The sequence below is a fragment of the Elaeis guineensis genome, chromosome 10 (genome assembly GCF_000442705.2).
Source record: "Elaeis guineensis isolate ETL-2024a chromosome 10, EG11, whole genome shotgun sequence".
Classification (NCBI taxonomy): domain Eukaryota; kingdom Viridiplantae; phylum Streptophyta; class Magnoliopsida; order Arecales; family Arecaceae; genus Elaeis; species Elaeis guineensis.
In genome coordinates this window covers 87,061,784-87,086,326 of record NC_026002.2, presented here as the reverse complement: position 1 = coordinate 87,086,326, position 24,543 = coordinate 87,061,784, and the positions used below count along the sequence as shown (strand labels likewise).

General features: G+C 37.5%; 1 protein-coding gene across 3 annotated transcripts; it reads left to right on the top strand.

Moving 5' to 3' along the window:
* Positions 1–11,342: 11,342 nt before the first annotated feature.
* On the top strand, positions 11,343–20,360 carry LOC105034480 (protein root UVB sensitive 5). 3 transcript variants are annotated; one of them, XM_029261645.2, is made up of 15 exons: positions 11,345–11,764; positions 11,891–11,941; positions 12,300–12,448; positions 13,412–13,512; positions 14,086–14,144; positions 14,982–15,028; positions 15,105–15,183; positions 15,266–15,338; positions 16,495–16,593; positions 17,914–17,973; positions 18,091–18,204; positions 18,619–18,679; positions 18,760–18,878; positions 19,768–19,863; positions 19,957–20,360. In XM_029261645.2, exons 1-15 carry the CDS (start codon positions 11,517–11,519, stop codon positions 20,206–20,208), a joined length of 1,608 nt encoding a protein of 535 aa, XP_029117478.1. In that variant the 5' UTR covers positions 11,345–11,516; the 3' UTR covers positions 20,209–20,360. The 3 variants fall into 3 exon arrangements, with proteins under 3 accessions (XP_029117479.1, XP_029117478.1, XP_010907965.1); XM_010909663.4 differs by having other exon boundaries at positions 11,346–11,764; positions 16,495–16,584; XM_029261646.2 differs by lacking the exon at positions 19,768–19,863 and having other exon boundaries at positions 11,343–11,764.
* The last annotated feature ends 4,183 nt before the right edge of the window (positions 20,361–24,543 follow it).

Genomic DNA, 24,543 nt, shown 5'->3' with positions numbered 1-24,543 from the left:
TTGAATTAGGAACTAACTCCCTTAGTGATTAGATCATCTAATAACCTAATTGGATCGAACCTAATTGAATCCAATTCAATTAAACTTGATTCAAACCTCATTGCTCAATCAAATTGAGGTAATCAGTAATCTAATTACTAATTTATCCTCTATTAATTCACTAACAGTTAGCGAATTAATTTATTGTAACTTTTGCACATAGTTAATCATCAATTGAATTTATGATTATACCCTTGAATGATTCTCAATCATTGATCAAGCACATGATCAGTCAGAAATTTTTTTTGAGTATGATCCCATTGATTCGAACCTAAGTCGGTAGTATGGGAATAAATTTTTGAACTAATCAATGTAATTATCTAGCAATGGAATCCAACATCCGGATAGGTCGAATGATTACAAAGCAACATTCAAGAACCTACTGGCATATTGTTATCATATAATTCATCCCTTCGACTCTAATATTTAAGGTGATCTAGGGTTTAATATCAATCCTAAAATAGTCATCCATGTTGTATTTCAATCTTTCAATCTATCACATTGATTATCCAAGCCCAAATTTTACTAAATTGAAATACACTAATGTATTAACTCCTAAATCCAGAGGGTTCAATCCCATCTTGACTCATACACCGACTACTACAAGTACTTGACTGTGCCCAAAAATCTTCTATTACTGAATTAGAAATTCAAATAGTCTAGTACCAAAGCACAATGGTTACTTGCAAGTCATCATGGTAATCTCAAGTCGGAGGAATACTTATATCCATACCCTTCGAGAGCTACTCTTGATAGCAAAGTGCTCCACAGTTGGTTATGTTCAATTAGACGTACTCCTACATCTCATTTATATGCCATATCAGTATCTCCACATCACTTAATTACGAGAACAACCAATGCATATGGTACACAATGATCTATACTTGATTATCGCTATCGTCCTAGTAATAGCATATCATTTGGTCATGAACAAATTTAAGGACCATGTGATAAATCTTTTTTTATTGATTAAAAGTGGTCCTAAGGACTTCATCACAAAACAGGAGTTCTAAAGAAAATATATCCTTGTGATAAAAAAGTCAAATAATTTTTATTAATGATCAATTTATATATATTTATAATTAGCATAATCATCAAATAATTGATTTTAAGACATAATTTCTAACATATGGGACTTACGGCAACTAGGGAGACCGTCAGGTATACATAGAGTTCTTCATCTAGCTTCAACTTGCTGAAGAGTGGTGGGGAGCTAAAATAATTTTTTAGCTCCTCAAATGTGTGCTGATATTCTTCGATCTATTAGAAATTTTTTGGTTACTTCAGGACTTGGAAGAAAAGAAGGCATTGCTCGATCGATCTGAAGATGAATCGATTGAGTGCTACCACTCGACTACTAAGGCACTAAACCTCCTTTACAATCCTTGGTGGGTTCATCTCTTGTATAGTCTGAATTTTTTCAGGATTAGCTTCTATCCCTTGGCTTGACACCATAATCTCAAAAACTTGTCTAAAGTAACTCTAAAAGCATATTTCATCGGGTTTAATTTCATTCGATACTTTTGAAGTGTGGTGAAGATCTCCTCAAGATCTTCAATGTAGGTTCACAAGACTCAATTTTTGATAAGCATGTCATCCACATAGATCTCTATATTTCACCTGACCTGACCCTTGAAGAATTTGTTTGTGAAGCACTGATAAGTTGCACCTATATTTTTTAGGCCAAAGGGCATAACCCTATAATAAAAGAGACCTTGGTCAATAATAAAGGTAGTTTTCTCATCTTCTGGTGCTATCTGAATTTGGTTATATCTGGATAAGGCATCTATGAAGTTAAGGAGTTCATATCCCAAAATAGCATCCACCAACTGATCAATTAGAGGTAGTGAGTAGCAGTCCTTCGAACATGCTTTATTCAAGTCAGTGAAGTCGATACAGATCTACAACTTGTCATTCATCTTTTTTATAAGAACCACACTTGCAATCCAGTTTGGATAAGTCGCTTTCTGAATGAAGTCAGCATTAAGCAATTTCTGTACTTCTTCGACTATCACTTTTTGCCACTCAGATGCAAAGCTTCTCTTTTTTTGCTTGACAAGTCAATGGTTGGTTTAATACTCAGTCGATGTGTCATTACTGCTAGATCAATGTCTGATATATCGATTAGGGTTCAGACGAATACATTGATATTTTTTTGTAAAAAAAAAGAGATATTTTTTGGTTACCGGATCCAGATTTGACCCGATCTGGACTGTATGCTCTTTGTTTCCATCATTTAGTAGGATCATCTCAAGGTCTTCCATCAGTTCTCCATGTTTTTCGATCAATTCATCATGGTTGTTTAGGCCATCGATCGGATATACCTTAGAAGGCCTTGCACCATGGAGCGTGATGGTGTAACATTGTCGGACAAGGGTCTGGTCTCTCCAGACCTCACCAACTCCAAACTTGGTTGGAAACTTCATCTTCAAATGGTATATAGATACTACAACTCGAAGTACATTAAGTCCGAAATATCTGATGATAGTATTATAAGCTGATGGTGCTCGAACTACAAGAAAATCAACCTTAGCTATGGATCATCAAGGAGCTCATCTAACGACCACCGATATGGTAATGACTTCCTCGACAGGTATTGTATCACTAGTGAACCCTATGAGGAGAGAATCTAGTCGCCCTAACCACTAAAGAGGTATATCCATTTTGGAGAAAGCATCATAAAATAATACGTCAGCCAAACTTTCATTATCAATTAATATGCGGCGTGCATCATAGTTTTCTATGTTAAAAGATACAACCACCATATCATTATATGGAAACTGAACTCCTTGTTTATCTTCTTCAATGAAAACAATGGGCTCTTCAGTTCTCTGCCTCTTGGAAGGTTTGGCAGTTTTTCTCATCCCATTGACATGATGCCCCCCAATTATGGTGTTTATTACTCCAGCTAGGGGTCAGTCTCCGAAGGGCTCTCCCTGCTGTTGTCCTGACTGTCGAGGCTTCCTTCGACGTTCATCGCATTGCTCACATCAATGTCTAATGAATTGATGCAGGCACCTGTGATGAATGAACTCCTTGATCTTGTCTTGAAGTTGGATGCATTCCTCCATGTTGTGACCGTGGTCACGATGGTAGAGACAGTATTTGTTCGGATTATATTGACCCGGCCTTGCCTTCATTCTCCTTACCCTAGGGAGCTGCTCCTTTATCTCCATCAGCACCTAACTTCAGGGAGTGTTCTGTGGAGTATAGTTCATGAATCTCCTTGGTGGAGATGCACATCACACCCCCCCCCCTCCAAAGGGGCTCTTCTGTCGACAGTTTTATAGAGGAGTTCGGGACCTCCAACATGTGGTTGGAGATAGGGAGTGCTGTCAGTTCTTTCTATAGCCCTTCTTCAGTAGAGGCTCCTTCATTTCTTCTTCTTTCCTTTCTTCAGCATCTGTACCTATCGGGGGCTCATTTTTAAAAGCTTCATCTGCTCTTGCATACTTTTCTACCCAAGCCAACATCTCGATGAAGTCACGAGGGTAGATCTTCTCCAATGAATATCGAAGGCTATTCTTCAAGAGTCTGCCTTTTAGGATGGTCATGGTGATCGACTGATTCAGGTTACAAACTTTTAGTATGGCTGTATTAAAACGGTCGAGGTAGGATCGAAGCGATTCTCCTTCTTTCTGCTTGATATTAATCAATGAATCCAATCTTTTATGATACCTCCTACCATTGAAAAAATGAGTGATGAACAAGTGACTCATCTGGTCAAATGAGTGGATCATCCTGGGCTTCAGGCTCCAGTACTAGTGTTGAGCCACATCCTTTACAATGGAGGGGAAAGCTCGACACAAGGCAGCATCGATGGCCTTATGGAGAAGTATCATAGCTTTGAAGTTTTTCAAGTGATCCATAGGATTGGTAACCCCATCATAGCTCTCTAACTACGGCATCTTGAAGTGGTTGAGGAGTTATTTTTGTATGATCAGACCACTAAATGATAGATTGGTGTTATAGCCATCATCTCACACTGGAGCCTAATTATGAAGGGCTTCGATCTGCTAATCCATATCTCGAAGCCTGTGGTCAATCTCCGCATCTCGAGCAGTATAGGCTTCTGAATGCGGTGAGTGGGATCGATCTAGGATGGAGTCATGTCCAAAGCGAGGACTCAAGGATCATTGCATCCTTTGCTCTGGTTTCTGGGGGTGGCTTTGTCGAGTTTGTCCTCCCAACTCAGGACCTTGAGGAGGAATCTAAGGGTGTTCTAGTGGTGAAGCAGCCTATGGCATGGGATTGTTCTGATGCATTATTTGGATAGTAGCAATCAAATCCTATACCTGTCAGACCAGCAAGTTGAACTACTCTACATTGACCATGCTCTCAGTTAAGGAAGTGAAGGCACTACCTAAGCTTGCTGATTGGCAGAATTCTCCACTGGTCGGAAGTTGGCGGCGTTGGAATGATGGGAGGATGCTTCTTTGCATGGTGCCATGGTGTGGACCTCTCTCTCCTTCTCAAAAATGGGTTTGGACCCTCCTAGTGCCAATTTGTTGCAGCAAATTCTTAACTCCGATCGGAATGGCTGGAGTTGGTCGAGAATCGTGGGTACGGTGAGACTTGCAAAACAAGTCTTGATCAAAATTGGCTCCAGTGAGGATCCTCTGACGGTCAAGTCAGAAAGTTGGAATAGATAAAAAAGAGTGCGAAAGGAGGAGAGGGCACGAGTTTTGCATACTTGAAGGATCTCTTTTTTGTCTCTATTGATAGAAAAGCAGAGGCATAAGGGTAAAAGTGATGGGAGGCCATTCCGATCTTTCTGACCATACCACACCATAATGTCTGGTCTAGGTTTTAGTGACGGACATCACCTTATCCGACATGTAGTCAGCTTCTTTTAGAGGTGGTGTGATGTGACATGACCTCACCTAGTGCACAAGCAATTGTTGGAGTGGCATGATTCAACGTGAAGTGATGTGACTTAATGGGACCGTGCGGGGATCAATCTTTTCAAATATGGCACCCAGCAACAGTCAAAGGGAATGCAGCCTGTGGTTAGAAGCGAGGATCAATAAGAGGTCCTTCGATCGAAGGTGTCGTCTTGATGCCAGTAGCTAAGGACCTATGATCGGAGCTAAAATCGATGGCCAAAGTCTAGCTTAACGATCGAAGTTAAGATGGGCGGCCAAAGCTAGAGTTGGCAGCCGAATTTAGGATCGACGGTCAAATTGGGATTGGCATGGTCTTCCACCAGGAAGCTTCATTCGAAAGGATTAGTTAGATAGTGAGGATCGATGAGATCCAAAGTGAGATCCTCCATTGCTTCATTATGTGCTGAATTATTAAGATTTGATGTCTCGAGATTCGATCTATATGGAGCCCACATCAAGATCTGTGATGAAAAATAGAGTCTAACGAGATCAAGATCACTCCAAAAGGAGTCTAGACGGTCAAGATACACATGATTGAAGACGGCATGGAATCTGGAGTGGTGGAGGACTGTCGGCGGCTGGCGGTGGGCCGGCGGAGCTACGGTGGTGCAGCCGCACGTGGCCTAGGCATGATAGCATGCAGCTGGGCGCGGCCTAGTGCACGGCGCCCGACCTAGGCTCGGGCATGCGGAGCGCGGCCCAAGTGTGGGCGCACGGGCCAACCCACGCTCGGGCATGCGGGGCGCCTCCCAGGTGCACGGTGCTGGTGCGGCCCAGGCCCAGGCACCTGTTGGGAGCCCGTTTGCCTGATCCACCGTGGATCGGGCAGTGCACAGTCCACCGCATGGATCGCATGGGCATTTTCCATGCATTTCTTGCGGTCCACGGCACTATTCCATGGATCGGAGTGTGATCGGAGGGCGTGGGTAGTTTCCGATCTTGATCCGACGGTCCGTGGATTTATTTGGGCTTGATTAGGAGTCCTAAACTTAATCTAATTAATGTTTAAGACCTTTAAAAGGGCCTATTCATGAATTGAGAGGATGTGGTGGCCTGGTGGTCTCACGTGGATGGTTTCATGCAGAAAATTTGAGAGAAGTGAACACCCATGGAGAGAGAGAGAGGTTGAAATGCTGAGAAGAGAAGGAACAAGGAGACTCCTGGACAGCGGACAGTGATTACTTTAGGAGTTCAGGGGTTCTTTCTAGAGAGAGAGCTTTTGTGAGGGAGAACTTCTTGTGAGAAAAAAATTGAGTGTATAAGGGTTGAGGGTGAGATTTCCTCTTATAGTATCTTTTTTTCTCATAGTGAAGTTTATATGCCCCGTGGAGGCGAGTCCTTTTTGGCTGATCCACGTATTTGATTATTTTTTATTTTATTTTTTCTTTCTTTCTGTTGCATCATACGGTATCGAAAAGGTCTTGGAAGGTGGTGTCCTGACTAGACATCCACCCAACAAGTGGTATCAGAGTGAGGTGGTATAAGGACGTAGATTGCAGTGGTGGTGAGCAAGATTGAAGATGGAAAAGACATGATCAATCAAGATGGAGATCAATAAATTTGATGGAAAGAGCAATTTCTCTTTGTGGCAAGCAAGGATGAAGGACGTGCTTATCCAGTAAGGGTTGATTGATGCTTTCTTGTGCGAGGAGAAGCCGACTACCATGGAGGTGCGGGATTGAAAATGGCTACAGATGCAGGCGGTGAGTACCAACCGTATGTATTTAGCGGATGAGGTGGTAATCCTTGTGCTTAGTGAGACTTTCTTGATGGTGTTGTGGTCGATGCTTGAGGAGTTGTATATGGTGAAATTTCTTACCAACACTCTTTTTCTCTAGAGTCAGTTTTACCAGCTATGGATGGCTAAGGGACAGAGCGTGTAGAAGCATCTAAATTATTTTCAGAAGATCCTCATCGACCTCCTTAGTATTGGTGAGAATGTTGAGGGGAAGACTAGGATGCTGGTTTTGCTGGCATTACCTCTCTTCGTACGAGTCCTTGATGACTGCTCTTCTAGTGAAAAAGAACACCATCAAGATTGACGAGGTCACCATGGTAATACTCCAGAATGAGGTTCTCAGGAGGGAGAATCCAACTTCGAGCTCAGGTGGCGGTAGCTCAGCTTTGGTGGTTTCTAGAGGAGCAGGCAGCGATAGACGAAGCGATAGGAGATCACGACGAGGATGGTCCAAGTCCAGGAGGGACTTGAGCAAAATCAGGTGTTACCGGTGTGATGAGTTGGGACATCTAGCTAGAGATTGTTCTTAACTCAAAAATCAGATGATGGTTGCTGTGGTGACAGCTAGTAGCGATTTAGAGAGAGATGTCTTGGAGATATCTGACGAGGTATCTACTTCTTTTCAGTAGTAAATTTTAGATTCTACATGTACCTATCATGTATGTTATGGAGAAGAGTAGTTTGATTCACTGGAGAATAGTGAGGGCACTATTTATCTGTTGGATGGATCGAGCTGTGCGATCAGAGGTATCGAGATAGTCAGCTAGAGGACACATGATGGTGCAGTGAGAAGATTGAGAGAAGTCCGATACATACCTGATTTCAGACAGAATCTTATCTCACTGAGTAGACTGAATTCGAAAGGCTGTAGGATGGTAGCTGATGGAGAAATCTTGAAGGTGATATGCGGCGATAGAATTATTCTAGAGGAAAAGAAGGAGAGAAGAGGATATTATTATTTGACGGAGAGCTCAGTACGAGATGGAGCTTCAGGAGTCAGGTGGAGCTCATAGCGAGGTGGAGCTCCAGATGGAGGTGGATCGGGCACGAGACAGAAGACTCGGGAGGACAAGAAGTGATGTCACAAGGTGAGATTCCTATTGCCATAGGATGATGCTCCGAGCAGATCTTAGGTCAGGAGGAGCACAACATATGACAGAGATGGGATCGAGCGATCTGACTCGACTCTCATGTTTGTCCATCCATGATCAGCAGGTGATTATCCCAGGGCATGGGGGTGAGGAGATCCAGAAGCTCTTAGAGTTAGAAGGAAGCTGAATATCGAGTCGAGATGGAGATTGTTAGGATTTGATACCTTAAGATTCGATCCATATTAAGCCTACACCGAGGTCCGTTATGAAAAATAGAGTCCAACAAGATGAAGATCATCCCAAATGGAGTCTGGACGATCAAGATATGCGTGATTGAAGACGGCACAAAATCTGGAGCAGTGGAGGACCATCGACGGCCGACGGTGGTGCGACCGTGTGCGGCCCAGGTGCGGCAGCACGTGGCAGGGTGCGGCCCAGCGTGTGGTGCCCTACCCAGGCTCGGGCGCGTGGAGCACGGCCTAGGCACGGGCGCACAGGGTGCGGCCCAGGCACGCGGCGCAGGCGAGGGCCCAGGCCCACGCATGGGTCGGTCCAGACCCAAACGCCCGCTGGGAGCCCATTTGTCTGGTCCACTGTGGCTCGGACGGTGCACAGTCCATCGCATGGACTGTGTGGGCATTTTCCACGCATTTCTCATGGTCCACGGTACTGTTCTATGGACCGGAGTGCGATCGGAGGGCGTGGATAATTTTTGATCTTGATCCGACGATCTGTGGGCTTATTTGGGCTTGATTAGGAGTCCTAAACCTAATCTAATTGATGTTTAAGACTTTTAAAAGGGCCTATTCATGAATTGAGAGGATGTGGTGGCCTGGTGGTCTCACGCGGATAGCTTCATGTGGAAAATCGAGAGAAGTGAACATGCATGGAGAGAGAGAGAGGCTGAAATGCTGAGAAGAGAAGGAGCAGGGAGGCTCCTGGATAGCGGATAGTGATCACTTCAGGGGTTCAGGGGGTCTTCTTAAAGAGAGAGCTTTTGTGAGAGAGAACTTTTTGTGAGGAATAAATTGAGTGTATGAGTGTTGAGGGTAAGATCTTCTCTTATAATATCTCTTTTTCTCATAGTGAAGTTTGCATGCCCCGTAGAGGCGAGTCCTTTTTGGCTGATCCACGTATTTGATTGTTTTCTATTTTATTTTTTCTTTCTTTCTGCTGTATCGTGCGGTACCGAAAAGATCTTGGGAGGTGATGTCCTGGCCAGATATCTACCCAATACTGAATGACTTCTTCCAGCATAGCTTTTCCACAATGTTGGGATAATATATCTATGATTGGAATTGTAATTACCTCTGATCGGTGCTGTGGGGACGACCTTGCATACTTTATCATGGTCGCTCCCTCCGGTTCATGTCTTCGACACGGGTGACGTGTCACCCCCCAACACATTTCCTTGCAATGGCTTTTATAGGCTTAATCATAGAAAAAATTCTAAATTATTTTGGGGGTGAATTTTAGTTTTTTTTTGGTAAAAGAATGAACTTTAGTTTGGTACAATCAAATTATTCAACTTTTAAATTAATTCAATTCGGATCTTAGCTATGAATTTTATCCGACTGTTATGATGGATTTGTCATATGATGTCACATAAGCATCATTTCTTTCTAACATATAAGCATAGCACGTGATAGTTCCGTCATAGTAGTCGGATGGAATTTATAGTCAGGATCAAAATTGAACTAATTTGAAAATTGGATGGTTTGGTTGTACTAAACTAAAATTTGAGATAAAATTGAAAATCTCTAAATAATTCAAAATTTTTTATAATTAAATTTATATTTTATTTTTCATTATAAATTCTATATTTTAATCCTCATTTAAAAAAAATAATGCTAGTGACCGAGACATCTAATATATATATATATATATATATAAATAGAGATTTTTCTATTGAGAAACCTTCATTTGACACGTGGCAAAAAAAAAAAAAAAAGAAGCCTCCATTGGGCACCTGGACATTGGGTGCTTGCAAGTCGCAACAAACTGGCTGCTGCTTCTTCTTCTTCTTCTTTTTTTTTTTTGTTCGGACCAAGGAGGATGAAGCGGCCATGAAGGTTGAGGATGTCGTCGGCAAGGGGGGAGAATTCATAGAGAAGGTCCGAGGAGGGGCCGAGGATGCGGATGCGATCGCCATCCATGGTGACGATCACAGTATTGTGGAGAAGGATGCCGGATTTTTGGGTTTTCTCTCTATCGCCGCCATCCATTTTCTTCGGCCTCGGTCCTCGTCGGATTTTGAGGAGCTCGCAACCGATTCCACCGGCCCTCACCATCAGCACCTTCACCCTTTGCAACCACTTAGTTCGAATCATCCCTTCTATTTCAGCTTAAAACTACTCCAAAAATAAAACAACGCCGGAGAAGAAAGCACGATACCTTAATCGCCTTCAACTGTGAGCCCGAAGCCATGAGAACGACCAAGAGCAACTCAGAGATAACGAAGGAGAGGGTTTTGATTGGGGATTAGAAGGGCAAGATGGAGAAGAGAAAGGGGGAATCCAAAGGGCGGAGTTCAGGATCGGATCCTCGACGACTCTTGCTTTCGAGAAAAAAAGTGAGAGGGGCCCTTTGGTTCTTTGAGAAATCGGAGGTGGAGATGGAAATTTTAATTGCAAGCTCTTGGTACTTTTTTTATGCTTTTTTTTACTGACAGAGTACTTTTGAGATGTATGTATAGGAGATGGATGGGAGGGATGGATGCTGTACAAAGGTTGGAGTTTGGTTCAAATGATCCATCCATCTGAAATTCTTAGCTAAAGGCCAATGGAGAAGAGATTTTGATGGGTTTATTGGTTTAGACTTTGATACAAAATTTTGTTGGTCAAAAAAAATATAATATATTTATATTAATATTTATTTAATTTGCATAGCCTGCAACGTAAAGGATGAGATCCATATCCCTTTCATATTAGCGTAGGAGCGGGATTTTTTTAATTTTAATAAATTTTTAAAATAATTATTATAATTTATTTAATCATTGAGCATCACAATAGTCGACAGAGGCGAGAGAAGACGGTCATGGATAGACAAATATTATATCCCGATCCAAATATTTTATTCTACCTATTATTTTATTTAATTTTATATAATATTTATATTTTTAAAAAAAATTAATTATATAATTATATTATTAATTTATTTTATTATTTCTTTAATAATGCCTTTGATTTCATTAAATTGAAATATCTGAGTTATATTAGTAATTTTACCCATACTTCTATCACCTAATTAAATTTATATTTATTTAAAATAATATAAATATAAATATTTGTATTTGATTAATATCTATGTTCACGTATGTATTCATCAAATAAAATAAATATGAATATATTAATATCAGATTTATATCTAATTTAATTTATTTTTTATAATTAATTATTAACAATAATTTTTTTTTTAATAAATTAATTTTTTTATTTTTTCTGCATTGGATGAGGACACGCGAAGATTCGAAACTAAAAAGATAAAAAAAAAAAAAAGGCACCGCGCATCGGGTTAATTCCTAGTGGCTTCTAAAACCCGAAATCATGGTAATCAAAAGCAACACCCGAGAGGAATAGCCTCATGAATCAAAATCATGTTAAAGGTTTTAGCACGCACGCGGAAGGAACATAATTTTTAATCCCAGGCACACAGCCACAGCCACAGCCACCGCCCACCTTTCCGTTCATCGCGATTGGAGGAGACTCCAACTCTGTCCCTCCTATCCCAGAGTCAGGAGCAGGCGCAAGGGGGCATGCGAACATGCCGCTTCTGCGTTGCTGTTTCCCGTATAAATACAGTAGCCTCTGCTGCTCAACATCTCCACCTCCATCTCCGTCTCCATATCCATCCAGTGTCTCGTTCGGTCCTCTCCCTCCACAACATCGCCGCTGCCCCCCTCCTCACCGGCCTCTACTTCCACTCTGCTCTCTCGAATCAGAAATCCCCGAGGACGATGATAATGACATTGATCGAAGCAACCGAGGCCGTGGAATCCCACCGCGACCCGGGTGAGCCTCCACCTGTTTTCTACTAGTGATGATTTCTAATTCCAATCCTAGCTCCTTTGCTTTTGCTTAAACTGGTGAGACAAAAGGAAAATCTTTTGTTGTTTCTCCTCACTCCCATTGTTGCAGAGAGCCGCGCCTAGTACTTGTGGAGAGACGCCGAGACGGCACGGCTAAGAGGTGAGTACCTGAAAACGATATTTGCCAGACTTGCCGGTGTATATGAGTGAGAGAGAGTACATGCCATGGACCGGAAATTCCACAAAGAAGGAAGGTAGGAAAAGGGGCAGAGATGGAATAGAAACTAGAAGGGGAAATAACAAAACCCTTAGCAATTGCAGAAAATACATCTAATGATCCATAGCAGATTCTCTCTCTCTCTCTCTTCCCACCCCCACCCCTTCCTCCCCTGCCTTTCCTCCCTCCCTCGTTTGCACGCACGCACGCGCGCGCGCGCGCAGGCTATTATGATTCTGTAATTACAGTATTATGTATTTTAGGTTCTTTCTTTTCTTTCTTTCGCTTCTGCATATGACAGGTACGTGTTAGATGATAAGTCAGAACTACAAACTTACTGGAAGGGACGCCAATCGTCGATGAATGTGATGATAGAAGAAGAATGCTTCTCCGACTTGTCTTGGATTCCGGACATCTTCAAGAATTTTATATTACCTGCGGGGTTTCCAGGTAAATATAGGAACTCTCTCTTTTATCGAATTTCCTTCTTGGACGCGAATCTTTTGATGACATCTCTTGGAATTTATGTTTTCAATTAATTTGCCACTATAGAGATATATAAGATAGTTTAGCATGCTAGTTGGCCTACTGCATGGGTTACAGCATGATACTTCATCCTTTTATATGCAACCATTTGTGTGGACAAGTGCACCATTACATTGATCTTCACCAGAGAGTAACTCGCTTCCCGCTACCCATCTAGTAAAATTTACACTTCAATTCGGATTTTGGACTTTTAGGTTGTAGTGATCACCATCTCCTCAACACATTACCTACTTCGGGGATTTCAGCATGAACTGTTTTTGGCTATCTCCTGATAAAAGTTGATATAGTATATAGATGCCATTGGTATATGCTGAAAGCAACATACCATGATTGGGAAATTTGTCTGTTTGGCGACTGATTTGTTGTGCAATGCAATGGACCTCCTGCAATGCCACTGCCTGACAAAGTGATGCGAGTACAAGAAAATCATGAAAAGCAATAGCACTTCAATATTATATTTTGTGGCTGAGATGGAGTCATAATTGCTTTTGAAAAATCTAGCATCAAGCATCCAGTTGTGATTAATTGATAGTGCTTACACAATTAACATCGTTTTTTTTTTACTTGATGATTTTTGATGATTTTGTGACTGTATTCTCTGCTAATTATCAATTTGCATGTATACTTGTAAGAAAATATCTCAAGAGAAGTATCTGTGTTGAGGTATCCCATTTGAGTAATCTTCCAAGATTTGTCTCAGAAGATTATCTGGAGTACATGCTATTGTAGTTTCCTACAAATGTAACATACATTTTGTGATGTTTTTGTCATTGTATCCTATGCTGTTATCAGTTTGCATATATACTTTGAAAAAATATCGCAAGAGGAATTTCAGTGTTAATGTATCCTATTTGAAAAACCCTCCAGGATCAGTCTCAGAGGATTATCTGGATTACATGTTATTGCAGTTCCCTACAAATGTAACAGGATGGGTCTGTCACACGTTGGTAACTTCTAGTCTTTTGAAGGTATCTCATCATTATGAGTTGTTCATTTGCTCTGGAATTATTTTTCCTCTATTGACATGCAAAGCCTCAAATGGAGGAGTTGATTAATCTTAGAGAGTTTTCAAGTATATTTCAGCATTCAAACAGTGTCTGAATATGGCTGTAAATCATTTTAATGACATGTCATGCCATCTTAAGTAGCCATGGTAGTGAAATTGTTGCCAAAAAAAGTTTGTCATGAAAGGAGATTCTAGAAACATGGATAGTTTGATGTTGGATGAGAAAGTTGCATCATGAACTGTGGATTGGCTAAAGAGTATAGAAATTGTTCCTAATAGTTATTTGGGCTATGCTAGTTAAATATGGATAGAGACTGTATTTATGATGTTTTGATGGCTCCATTATTGTCTATTCTTACTTCAAAATTGCATAACCTCTATTCCAATTTTGCTACTCTAGCCAGACTAAGTTGCTTGATCTAATTTCAAGATGATACTTAATGTTTGAAAGAGAGATAATCATTTTGTTTATTGCCCCCGAGATCATGTTCATAAAATAATCCGAACTGACTGCTATATATGAAGATTGCATCAGGCTGTTGGTATAGGCACTTCTGCAGGAACTAGTGCTGCTGCTGCTGCTGCTGCTATAAGGTAATATTCCTAGTTCTTTGTCTTAAAATTAACTTGCTTGATGACTGTTTAAGTTTGTATCCTCAGTTCCTTTGCCACACGTATCATAGTCTGTACATCTAAGTAACTCCAGGTTATGTTATTGTCCCAATCACTGATTCTAAATATCCTTTTGTGTTTGTCTATCTTAGTTGTGTTTGTTAGATTGTGTTTGTCTATCTTAGTTGTGTTTGTTAGATTGTGTTGGTCTGGTTCTTGCAATTTGTTAAATCACATCTATCATTATTTCAATCTATGGTATTATGCTCTTGGAGTGTTATGCTATTTCTTTTAGGGCATGTTTGACCCTGCTTTAAAAAGTGCATTTGTGACTTTTAACGCAAAAAAGCATTTCTTTAAAAAGAAAAAAAGTGTTTGGTAACATTATCTGAAAAGTGCTTCTGCAAGAAGAAAACAGTGCTTTTTTTGGTGAAACTAGACAATCTAGCTTCTTGCTTTTCTTTTTTTTTATAAAGAAGAAGCAATACCAAAAATGCCCTTAGAGTTTTTTTTTCTTCCAGAATCTAAACATGATTTTAATCATGATGAATCAAGATTTTGTTTTCTGGAAAGACAAGGCCTGCAGCAGGATATGGCAAAGATACTGGTTACTCTGTTTTAACCTGATTGAACAATTGGTATAACATTGGGTCCCTTGATTATTATTACTAAGTCAGTTTGCCATGAAAAAGCTGGTACTGTTTGATGGTCTTTGGTTGGAGACATCTATATTATAGCTAGAAGCTAATAATTATTGTAAAGATTCAAGTTTTAACAAATTCAATAAGCCCTGATGTATTTATTTTGGCCTTTTGCCAGATGGGTGTCAAAGGATGGCCTGGGAGCTATTGGACGTCTAGTTGTTGGTAAAGGACATCCTTAAGAAGCATTAGAGAAAATTATAAAACCATGTGGTCTATCTAAGAAACATGTGTCTATTAGGTGGGCGTTTTGGGAATCTTTTTGATGATGACCCAAAGCAATGGCGGATGTATGCAGATATAATTGGAAGCACTGGAAGGTTTCTGAAAGCACCTTGTCCACAAATTGACATAATTTTCATTAAATTAATGTAACCATTCAATGATTAATCCACCATGCAGCATCTTTGAGCTCAGCACACAACTGTATCCAGCATATTTCCTCCCACTTGCATCCCTGGGGAATCTTGCAAAGGTATTTAAAGATGAGAAAACTTTGCATGAGAGTAAATTCATTGTCGATTCTTGGACTTCCCATCTACTTATTGCCTAATTTAGGAAACTATTTACACCATGATTCACTGCTTGACCACTGATAGCTTTTGGGATCTAACAACTCCAAATGCTGTAACCTTTTAAAAGTACTATTATTGTATCAGGGAAAGAGGAGTTTTCTGTGATTTTTAGGCTGATAAAGCCAGTACATGTACATTATCAATAAGCTTGATATACGCTGTAGACCCATTCCCTGTTAGCTAAAGGTTTTTCAGCTAGGTGGTTAGTCAACATGGTACTAGAGCTCCAATTGCTGGAGATCATGAGATCAAATGCCCTTGAAGTTAGTTATTTATTTAATTCACCAAGTTGTCATGTTGAGTTGTTCCAGTTATTGTCTTGATTTGCTTGTCCCCTGCGTGCAGAGTTGGGGCCACACAGGGCGAGGATGTTCATCCTAATGTGCATCGTTAAACTATTCTCTATTGGCTTAAGCTTTTGAGGTTAAGTGCTTAGCTGACAAGTTTCAAGGACACACCAAAGAACCACTAAATGAACTCAATATTGCTGTATGTATTGTATATTTAACTCTACAAAGCTGTTTGGTATCTGTGAGTTTTTTCAAAACAGATTACCATAAAACCCCTTTTTTTGTGAAATAGTTTTTACAAATAACGGGGGGGAGTTATGTTTTTGTAGAACTCATTTTTCACGTCTTATGACATATGCTGGTTCTACCAAACAAGTTTTGTAAAAGCAACTAAACAAGCATTTTGGTAAAAGTCATTTATTTTATGTTTTGTAGAAACCTATTTAGTAAAACCCGACAGCCATACACCCCCGGATTCTTTAGGCATTACGAAAATAGTGCAAGTTTAACTACTAGAAGACATTAATAATGCAATATTTTTCTCCATTAGAGGAAGTGCTCTTTCTAAAAAGCATATTATAAATTTCTTTTGGAGGAATCTTGTTATGAACATTACTGGTTTGATGTATCAATCATTTTGTAGAAAATATTTGATGCTCTGCTTACAGATTATGCATTTTGAGTGTAGTAAAAACTTGAGCTGGACTTACCTAAAGTTCATATTTTTGATGCAATATATTTCTAAGGACACTTGGTTTTTAAGCAGGCTATAGCAAGAGGGCTCAAAGACCCTTCATTTCGTGTTATCCAAAATCATTTTGCCATGTCTGCAAACCTTGGAGAGGTTGCTGCAAAGGTAGTCAATGTAAATGAGCACAATTATGCATATAAAATAGATTGATATGTTTGTTACACATCAAACCAATGCATGTCTATTTATTTGGCTTGACTTTATGAATCCTCATGAAATAATAGAGAAATATTTTAACATTACAGGTTTTAGTAATGTCTTGTTTCCCCTTTCTTAGTGCATCAAATTCTTCAGTAAGATGAGCTTAGAATGGAAAAGTAACATCTATTCTGGATTATAGGAGCTATTCTAATGTAATAGGGACAAATTTGGCAGAGATAAAAGACTTTTCTTCTCTTAAAGAACATAATGTGCTGAGATGCCAAAATTTTCAGCCAGTGGGTTTCTATTATGGACTTTTAAGTTAGAAATTGATCTCATTCCGTTTTCATCTGGAATTTTATCTGAGATTCATTTATGCATTCATCCATTGTGTTTCATGTTTTTAAATTATCTAGAGTCATATATGATTTGAGAATAAATTTAATGATAAATGTGGTGGAATGAAGAAATGCTAAGAAACGACTTAGTTGAAGGACATGTAGGAATTGCATCAATTGATGGTAAGAGGATGGAGAAAATTCAGATTTTATACATGTGACACAAAGATACAAAGGTGATCTGAACAAGAAAAAATAAGACGTTAATGAAACAAATAGATCTCAACAGTGAGGCTTGATTTCTTGTTTAATGTTGGGAAGAGGAGTAGACAAAAAGGTTTAAATACCAGTATCAAGCATCATACTGGTTTTGGTATGGTACCAGTATGGTTGGGATGGATCAAGGTGATCCATATCAACAAAAAAAAAAAAAAAAAAGCAACCAGCATGCAACCAATATTGTTGGTATCTGTCAATACACAACCAGTCTGGACCATAATGTTGGTAACGGCAGGTTCAAGAGAGTACTTGTGTCTCGAAGACATACTAGTACTGCTTTTCTGTAAGAGCGATAAGATACCGGTGGTACCGTACCAACCAGCAGTATTCAAATACTTGAGTAGATCTATGAAAACCTAGTTGGAGGCATAAAGCATGATGTCAAATGCTTCTACTAATTGAAGATATAACTTCAATGCTTCTCTTAATTGAAGATACTTCAATAACCATTAATGGTAAACTATGATTCATAACATGGCCAAGGTAGTTGGGGTAGGTTTGTTAGGTGTGGTTAATACTTGCTTGGAATTTAAAAAAAAAAAATATATTTCTGACCATGATTACTCGTATTTATATTCAATTATCTGTGTTAGTTTTATATCTTATCTGATCTACTTATGATTTTTTCATGTTATAGCTCCTTACCGGAACCTTTTATGTATTTCAAATGTTTCAGGAGGAAGTTTGGGAGGTAGCAGCTCAGCTCCTAGGACTTTTTCTTGGTGTATTGGTCATGGTATTTATGTAATTAAAGTTGCCTTTTCTATATATTGTGATTGTCTGTCATTTTGCTTTGCTGAATTAGAACATTATTTCTTAATTGAATACATTTTCCCATAATTGAATAATGCAGGATACACCTGGAGTACAGACATCATATTCCATGATGGCTTTCATATGGCTGAGTGTGCGTCTTCTGCACCTTCGGTTACGTTACCAGTCACTATCAGTTCTCAAGTTTCACACAGTAAGGACGTCTCTTCAATCTTCTATTTAAGCTTACTTGGAACCATGTTTTTAAGGATTGATATGAAGCCTCATACCCATGGTGTATCAGTAAGTTACAGTGCACCCACATGCTGACACATTGTACACCACGACCACAGTTGTTGCAGCACCCATGCCATGTTTCGGTACATGGATTTGTCAAGCCCTTGTACCATACTGAGTTGATACGGTATGCCTCCTATCATGTAGTATGGTTCCTGTGGCAGCTTGAATTTGTCAATGAAGTTACGCCTTTAATCACGAGAGAGAGGGGGATATTATGACAATATATATAATTTGTAACTTATATCAATTTTATGAGTCTTAAGTTATTTGTTACCTTTGCTTAATAATATGCATTGTAACTAGTTGATCTTGGATTTTGTTTTGGCAGATAAATCTCAAGCGTGCTCGGATTCTTGTGAAATCACATGTTGTGCTCCATACAGTTCCTGGTGCAGATTTTACTGCCTTGTGATTTTTTGCTGATTCTTATAGCCTTAGAGTACACACAAAGTTGTCTTTGTTGATATAGGGTATGCTGATTGCAACAAGGAAGAGAACATTTTATCTTGGGAAAGATTTGTGCTGCCCCGAGTCATTTTTGGGGTATCATTGGATAGAATGATTGGAAGGGAGGGCTCCAGCCACATGGTATGGTTCTTTTGAGTTTGATATTATTTTCTGATCTGAATCCTACAGCATAAAAGAGATGCCTAGGCATCACCAATAGGCATAAAAAATTTTTCCTTTATCTCTAGTATTACCCCTTACAAGATATAGGTTGGTTTTCATTTGACCCTCCTCCTTTTTAAGATATCTGAAACTTGTATCATTAAAGTGAAGATAGAGAACCATCCCGAAGAGGTAAAACATTCTCAGTTAAAACATGGGCACTCATAGTTGCCTATTAAATATACCAAAAATGCTTCCATGCATTAATTGGAGAGGCAAACTGAATGACATGGATCTCTACCTGATATCTAGATTTTAAGAGAAAAATCGCTGGTCACTCGTGATTTTCTTATTTTTCCATGTAGACTTTCTTTTTTCTTGGCATAGGTTCTCAGTGTTGCCATTCATCTTCATGTGCTTGATAACCTCTAGCTGGTTTCTCAACTATTTGCTCCAAAATTTTCAGTTCAACTCATCCAAGAATCAATGAAATGGTAATCATGAAAATGAGACGAAGTAAGAACAATGATAGGTCCTATAGTTAAAAAGTGAGTTAAACCCACAAGAAGTGATTAGATATTGTAAACTGATACACTGAATAACTTGGATAATTATGTTCAGTAGCAAACTTATTAGTTGCTCCCTTATTTTACTATTTGAAAAAGCGAAATTCTTTGTACATCGCATGTGGTGATTCGCTCTTGTGCGAGGCTGACAAAAAAAAAAAAGATTTTTTTTTCTCCGCCGATGTCCTCGGATCCGCGCATGAGCAAATCACTGCACGCGGTGCACGATTTTCTGCTCCGCGTGTGGTGCACAAAGAATTGCTCTTTGAAAACTCACTGTCTTGATCAACTGTTTGGAGCAGGTGAAGGCACTCTTAAGGTTGTACATGAAGGAAAAGTACATTCTCTTTGTGAACCAATGTGGATCAAGAGGGCTTGAGTTTTTAATTACATTCAAGGTTTCTTGCTGATGCTAGTTGTTGTAATCAAGGATTAATATTTTATAAATGACGTAAGCACCTCTTAACCGGGTTGATTGTATTGTGGTTTAGGTCGGAGCTACAGGTCTCTCAGTTTTGAAAAGCCTGTGGCAAGTCTATTGGCTTCATGAGCAACAAGGAAGATTGCCAGATCATGTGTTCTCTTGGCTTGAGGAGAGCCTTTTGAACTTGGAAGATGGATTTGCTGATTTTCTTAAACAACTGGAAGAAGCTGGATGGGATAAGCACCGGATCGGTCTTAATGTGCCTAACGGACTTCTTTTTGAGGAAATTGGATCTATTGAACTTTCCTATGACAAGTAAATTCTCATGTCTGCCCTGCTTATGAATTCAATTGCCACATGTTTATCACTTGCGACAGTATGTTTGCTGGATGATCATATGTTCGCTGGATGATCATCGTGTTGGCCCATATGATGCAATCTTCAACATGTTTCTTGCTTGTTTTCCTGCCATCTTGCAGCCTCTAGGATGTATGATGGGCCTTGGCTCCTCTATGCATGATGTTGTTGTTGGCATGCTTTGGATGTAGAGTAATTCTTTGTGCACTGTGTACGGTGCAGTAAAAATGATGTAGAGCGCACCACGACCGCTGATTCATCTACATAGCATAGAGGAAAAATTCCTCCTAGTCATCAACTTAACATCTCACACTATATTTAATAATAGGAGTGACACGGTTTTCAAAATTTAATGCAGTTGGGTTTAATTTTGAAAATTTAAAACTGGTCAAAATATTCTTTCTCTAAAATACCTTCAGGTGCTTTATTTTGCTCAAACAATGGTCATTTTGAATGTTGTTTTTTTTTCTTCTTCCTCAATTCGTTTTATTTCTGTCTGAGCATCGGATGTTCAAGATTTTTCTATAGTGAGTCAAGTGTGTAGGAGGTTATACTCATATTTTATCCGTTCTAACTATTTTAAGATAACAGAAAGTAATCGTAAGATTTATTTTTTCCTTTATAGATTTTTTTTTGTAAATCTTTTATTACAGTAACTCCTTAGGTAGTTAAACAGAATTAATGCGTTGGTAAGTTGAAATGAAGCTTCTTTTTTTATTGGTACAACAGAAAGTAACATAAAAATATTTTTTTTGCAATCCATGATATTCGGATAAAAAAATATGATTTTCTATCTTTTGGTATGACATCATATAGTCTTATATGGCTTCTTATTTTGTAAAATAAGTATTTTAGAGACATAAATTATTTTATATTAATTTGTATTAATATAAATAATTTTTTATTACTTAATAAAACTATATAAATAATAGCTATTGCTTCTTGTTTTCAATTGTATTGTTGAAATTAAGTTTTTTTTTTTATGTTAGCGTAATTAGAAGTAATAATACTGTCACGAAGCGTCATAAAAATCAAACGAGATGTCATGAGAGCTATCGGAAAGTTATATAAGCTATCAAGAAGTGATATAGAAGTTTTTTTTTTGCATCTTTTGACGTCCGGATCAAAAAATATTACTTTCTATCTTTTAGTATGATATCATATAGTCTTGTATGACTTCCTATTTTATCAAATTAGTATTTTAGAAGTATAAATCACTTTATATGAACTTGTATGAATATAAATGACTTCTTATTACTTAATAAAACTGCATAAATCATAGCTATAGTTTGTTCCTCTTCACAGTATTGCTAAAATAGAGTTTTTTTTTATTGATGAAATATGAAGTAATAATTTTATCATGAAAAATTATAAAAAGCAAACAGGATGTCATAATTATTATCGAAAAATCATATAAGCTTTCAAGAAGTAATATAGAAGCATTTTTTTCGCATCGTAAAGAAATATAATTTTCTATCTCTTGGTATGATACAATATAGTCTTATATAATTTTTTATTTTATTAAATGAATTTTTTAGAGACATAAATCACTTCATATGAATTTATTTTGATATAAATGACTCTTCATTACTTAATAAAATTAAATAAATAATAGCTATTACTTTTTTTTATTAATGATATTGCTGAAAAGGAGTTTTTTTTTTCTACTGTTGCAACATGAAGTAATAATACTGTCATGTCACGTAAAGTTATAAAAAATAAATTAAATATCATAAAAGCAATCGAGAAGTTATATAAGCCATCAAGAAGTAATATAGAAGCTTTCTTTTCACATCCTATGATTTTCGAATAAAAAATTATCACTTCCTATCTCTTGGTATGACATCATATAGTCTTGTATAACTTTCTATTTTTATCAAATTAGTATTTTAGAGATATAAATGACTTCATATGAACTTGTATGAATATAAATAATTTTCTATTACTTAATAAAATTACATAAATAATGGTTATGGCTTTTTATTCTTAATAGTATTGCTAAAATAAACTTTCTTTTTTTGTTGGTGCAATAGGAAGTAATAATTTTATCATAAAAAATCATAACAGCAAACGAAGTATCATAATTACAATCGAAAAATTATATAAGTCCTCAAGAAGTAACATAGAAGTATTCTTTTCGTATTCTATGACATCTGGGTCAAGAAATATGGCTTACTATTTTTTAGTATGACATCATATAATCTCGTGTGATTTTTTATTTTATTAAATAAATATTTTAGAAAAATAAATCACTTTATATGAATTTATATGAATAAAAATGATTTCGCATTACTTAATAAAATTGTATAAATAATAGTTATTACTTCTTTTTCTTTACTAAGATAAAGTTTTTTTTTTGTTAGTGTAACAAAAAGTAATAATACTATCACTTCTTAATATTATGACTTTTTGATAGCTCTTATGACAATCCATTTACTTTTTATGACTTTTTGTGACAGTATTATTACTTCCTATTACACCAACTGAAAAAAAAACTTCATTTCAGTATTATCGTTAAGAAGAAAAAGTAATAGCTATTATTTATGCAGTTTTATTAAATAATGGAGAGTCATTTATGTTAATACAAATTCATATGAAGTGATTTATGCTTCTAAAATACTCATTTGATAAAATAAAAAAAAAATCATACAAGACTATATGATGTCATACTAAGAGATAAAAAGTTATATTTTTTGATTCAGGTGTCATAAGATGCAAAAAAAATGCGTCTATGTTATTTCTTGATGGCTCTTTTGATAGTAATTATGACATCTCATTTTTTTTTATGACTTTTTGTCATAAAATTATTATTTTTATTATATCAATAGAAAAAAAAACTCTATTTCAACAATATTATTAAGAAAAAGAAACAATAGCTATTATTTATGCAGTTTTGTTAAGTAATGGAAAGTCATTTATATTCATCCAAGTTCATATGAAGTAATTTATGCCTCTAAAATACTCATTTGATAAAATATAAAGTTATACAAGGCTATATGATGTCATACCAAGAGCTAGGAAGTCATATTTTTTGATTTAGACATCATAGGATACGAAAAAAAAGCTTATATATATATATATATATATATATATATATATATTACTTTTTAATATCTTATATGACTTTTCGATAACTCTCATGACATCCCATTGTTGAAATTTTATATAGGTGCATGTATGTGTGTTTCAATTTTTTTTTTTCTAAACAATGTAGTGGAATAGAAGATTAAAATATCTTTTTATCTAAATCATGCATGTATAAAACATAAAATACAAGGATCTACTTCATATGCTGAAATTGAATGCATGCTGAATTTTTGTTGAAATTAAATATGTGATCAAATCACATACTTGTTTCACAATTTTTTTTCTTCAAATCTGAATCTGAAAGAAGGTAGGCTCTTTCTTAGCCATGCAAGTGCTTGATCTCTATGTGTATCCACTTAGGATCAACCTGAAACAGTCCTCTATGGTAATCTTTTTTCTCCAAGAACGATCACCCTGTGAATCTGAATGAAATCTGGATCACGATCAACTTTTTGATTCTTTTCTTCTCTTTTTCTCTTACTCTTTTTTCTTTGATTATGTAGCAACTAAGGTCTGAAAATCAGTAAGCAAGAGGGGAGATGCCCAAGCTCCTTTGGGCATGGAGATGGAGGACGTCCAAGCTCTTGGGGCATTGGATCCAAAGGAGAGGAGGGAGGCGTGAGGGGATTTTATGGGAGGCGTGGGATGCTAAAAATCAGATGTTAAGAATCTTAGAGAAGATCCCTTTAAATAGGCTAAAGGTTTGAATCCTATTTAAAACTAAATAGCCCCTTAATACAAGTCCTATTTGCATTAGAAATTCTTGTAGCCTTAGATATTTGACCCCTTTTAGGAGATCCATTAGGTACCAACTATTGAAACCTTTGCACCTACTTTTTCACACACCATATAGGGCTAAGGGGATACCCCATGCCGATCCCACATGCCCTCTTTAGTGTGGGCATGCCCAACTTGATCAAATCAAGTGGCGCCCCATGCAAACTATCAAGGTAATTAATTAAGGATTTGAACTCTTAATGCATTTGATCCAAAATCCTAGTTACCCAATAATTAGATTCTAATGAATCTAATTTATTTAAATTATTAGTAGGTAACTAACTTGAATTAATCTTATCAAATAAGTAATTCAAGCGCAAAGAGAAAATTGGATTCAACCATGTACTAGCAAGATTATCCTGAATCCAATAGGATTTTTCTAAATCCAATTGAGATTTCATAAGTCCAATTGCTTTATCCAAGTCAATCTCTT

Coding starts and splice junctions, on each gene's coding strand:
- LOC105034480 (XM_029261645.2), top strand. CDS start 11,517: ATGCCGCTTCTGCGTTGCTGTTTCCCGTATAAATACAGTAGCCTCTGC. Junction 11,942..12,299: donor CGAGACGGCACGGCTAAGAG/GTGAGTACCTGA, acceptor TGCATATGACAG/GTACGTGTTAGATGATAAGT. Junction 18,879..19,767: donor GGGAGGGCTCCAGCCACATG/GTATGGTTCTTT, acceptor TGTTTGGAGCAG/GTGAAGGCACTCTTAAGGTT.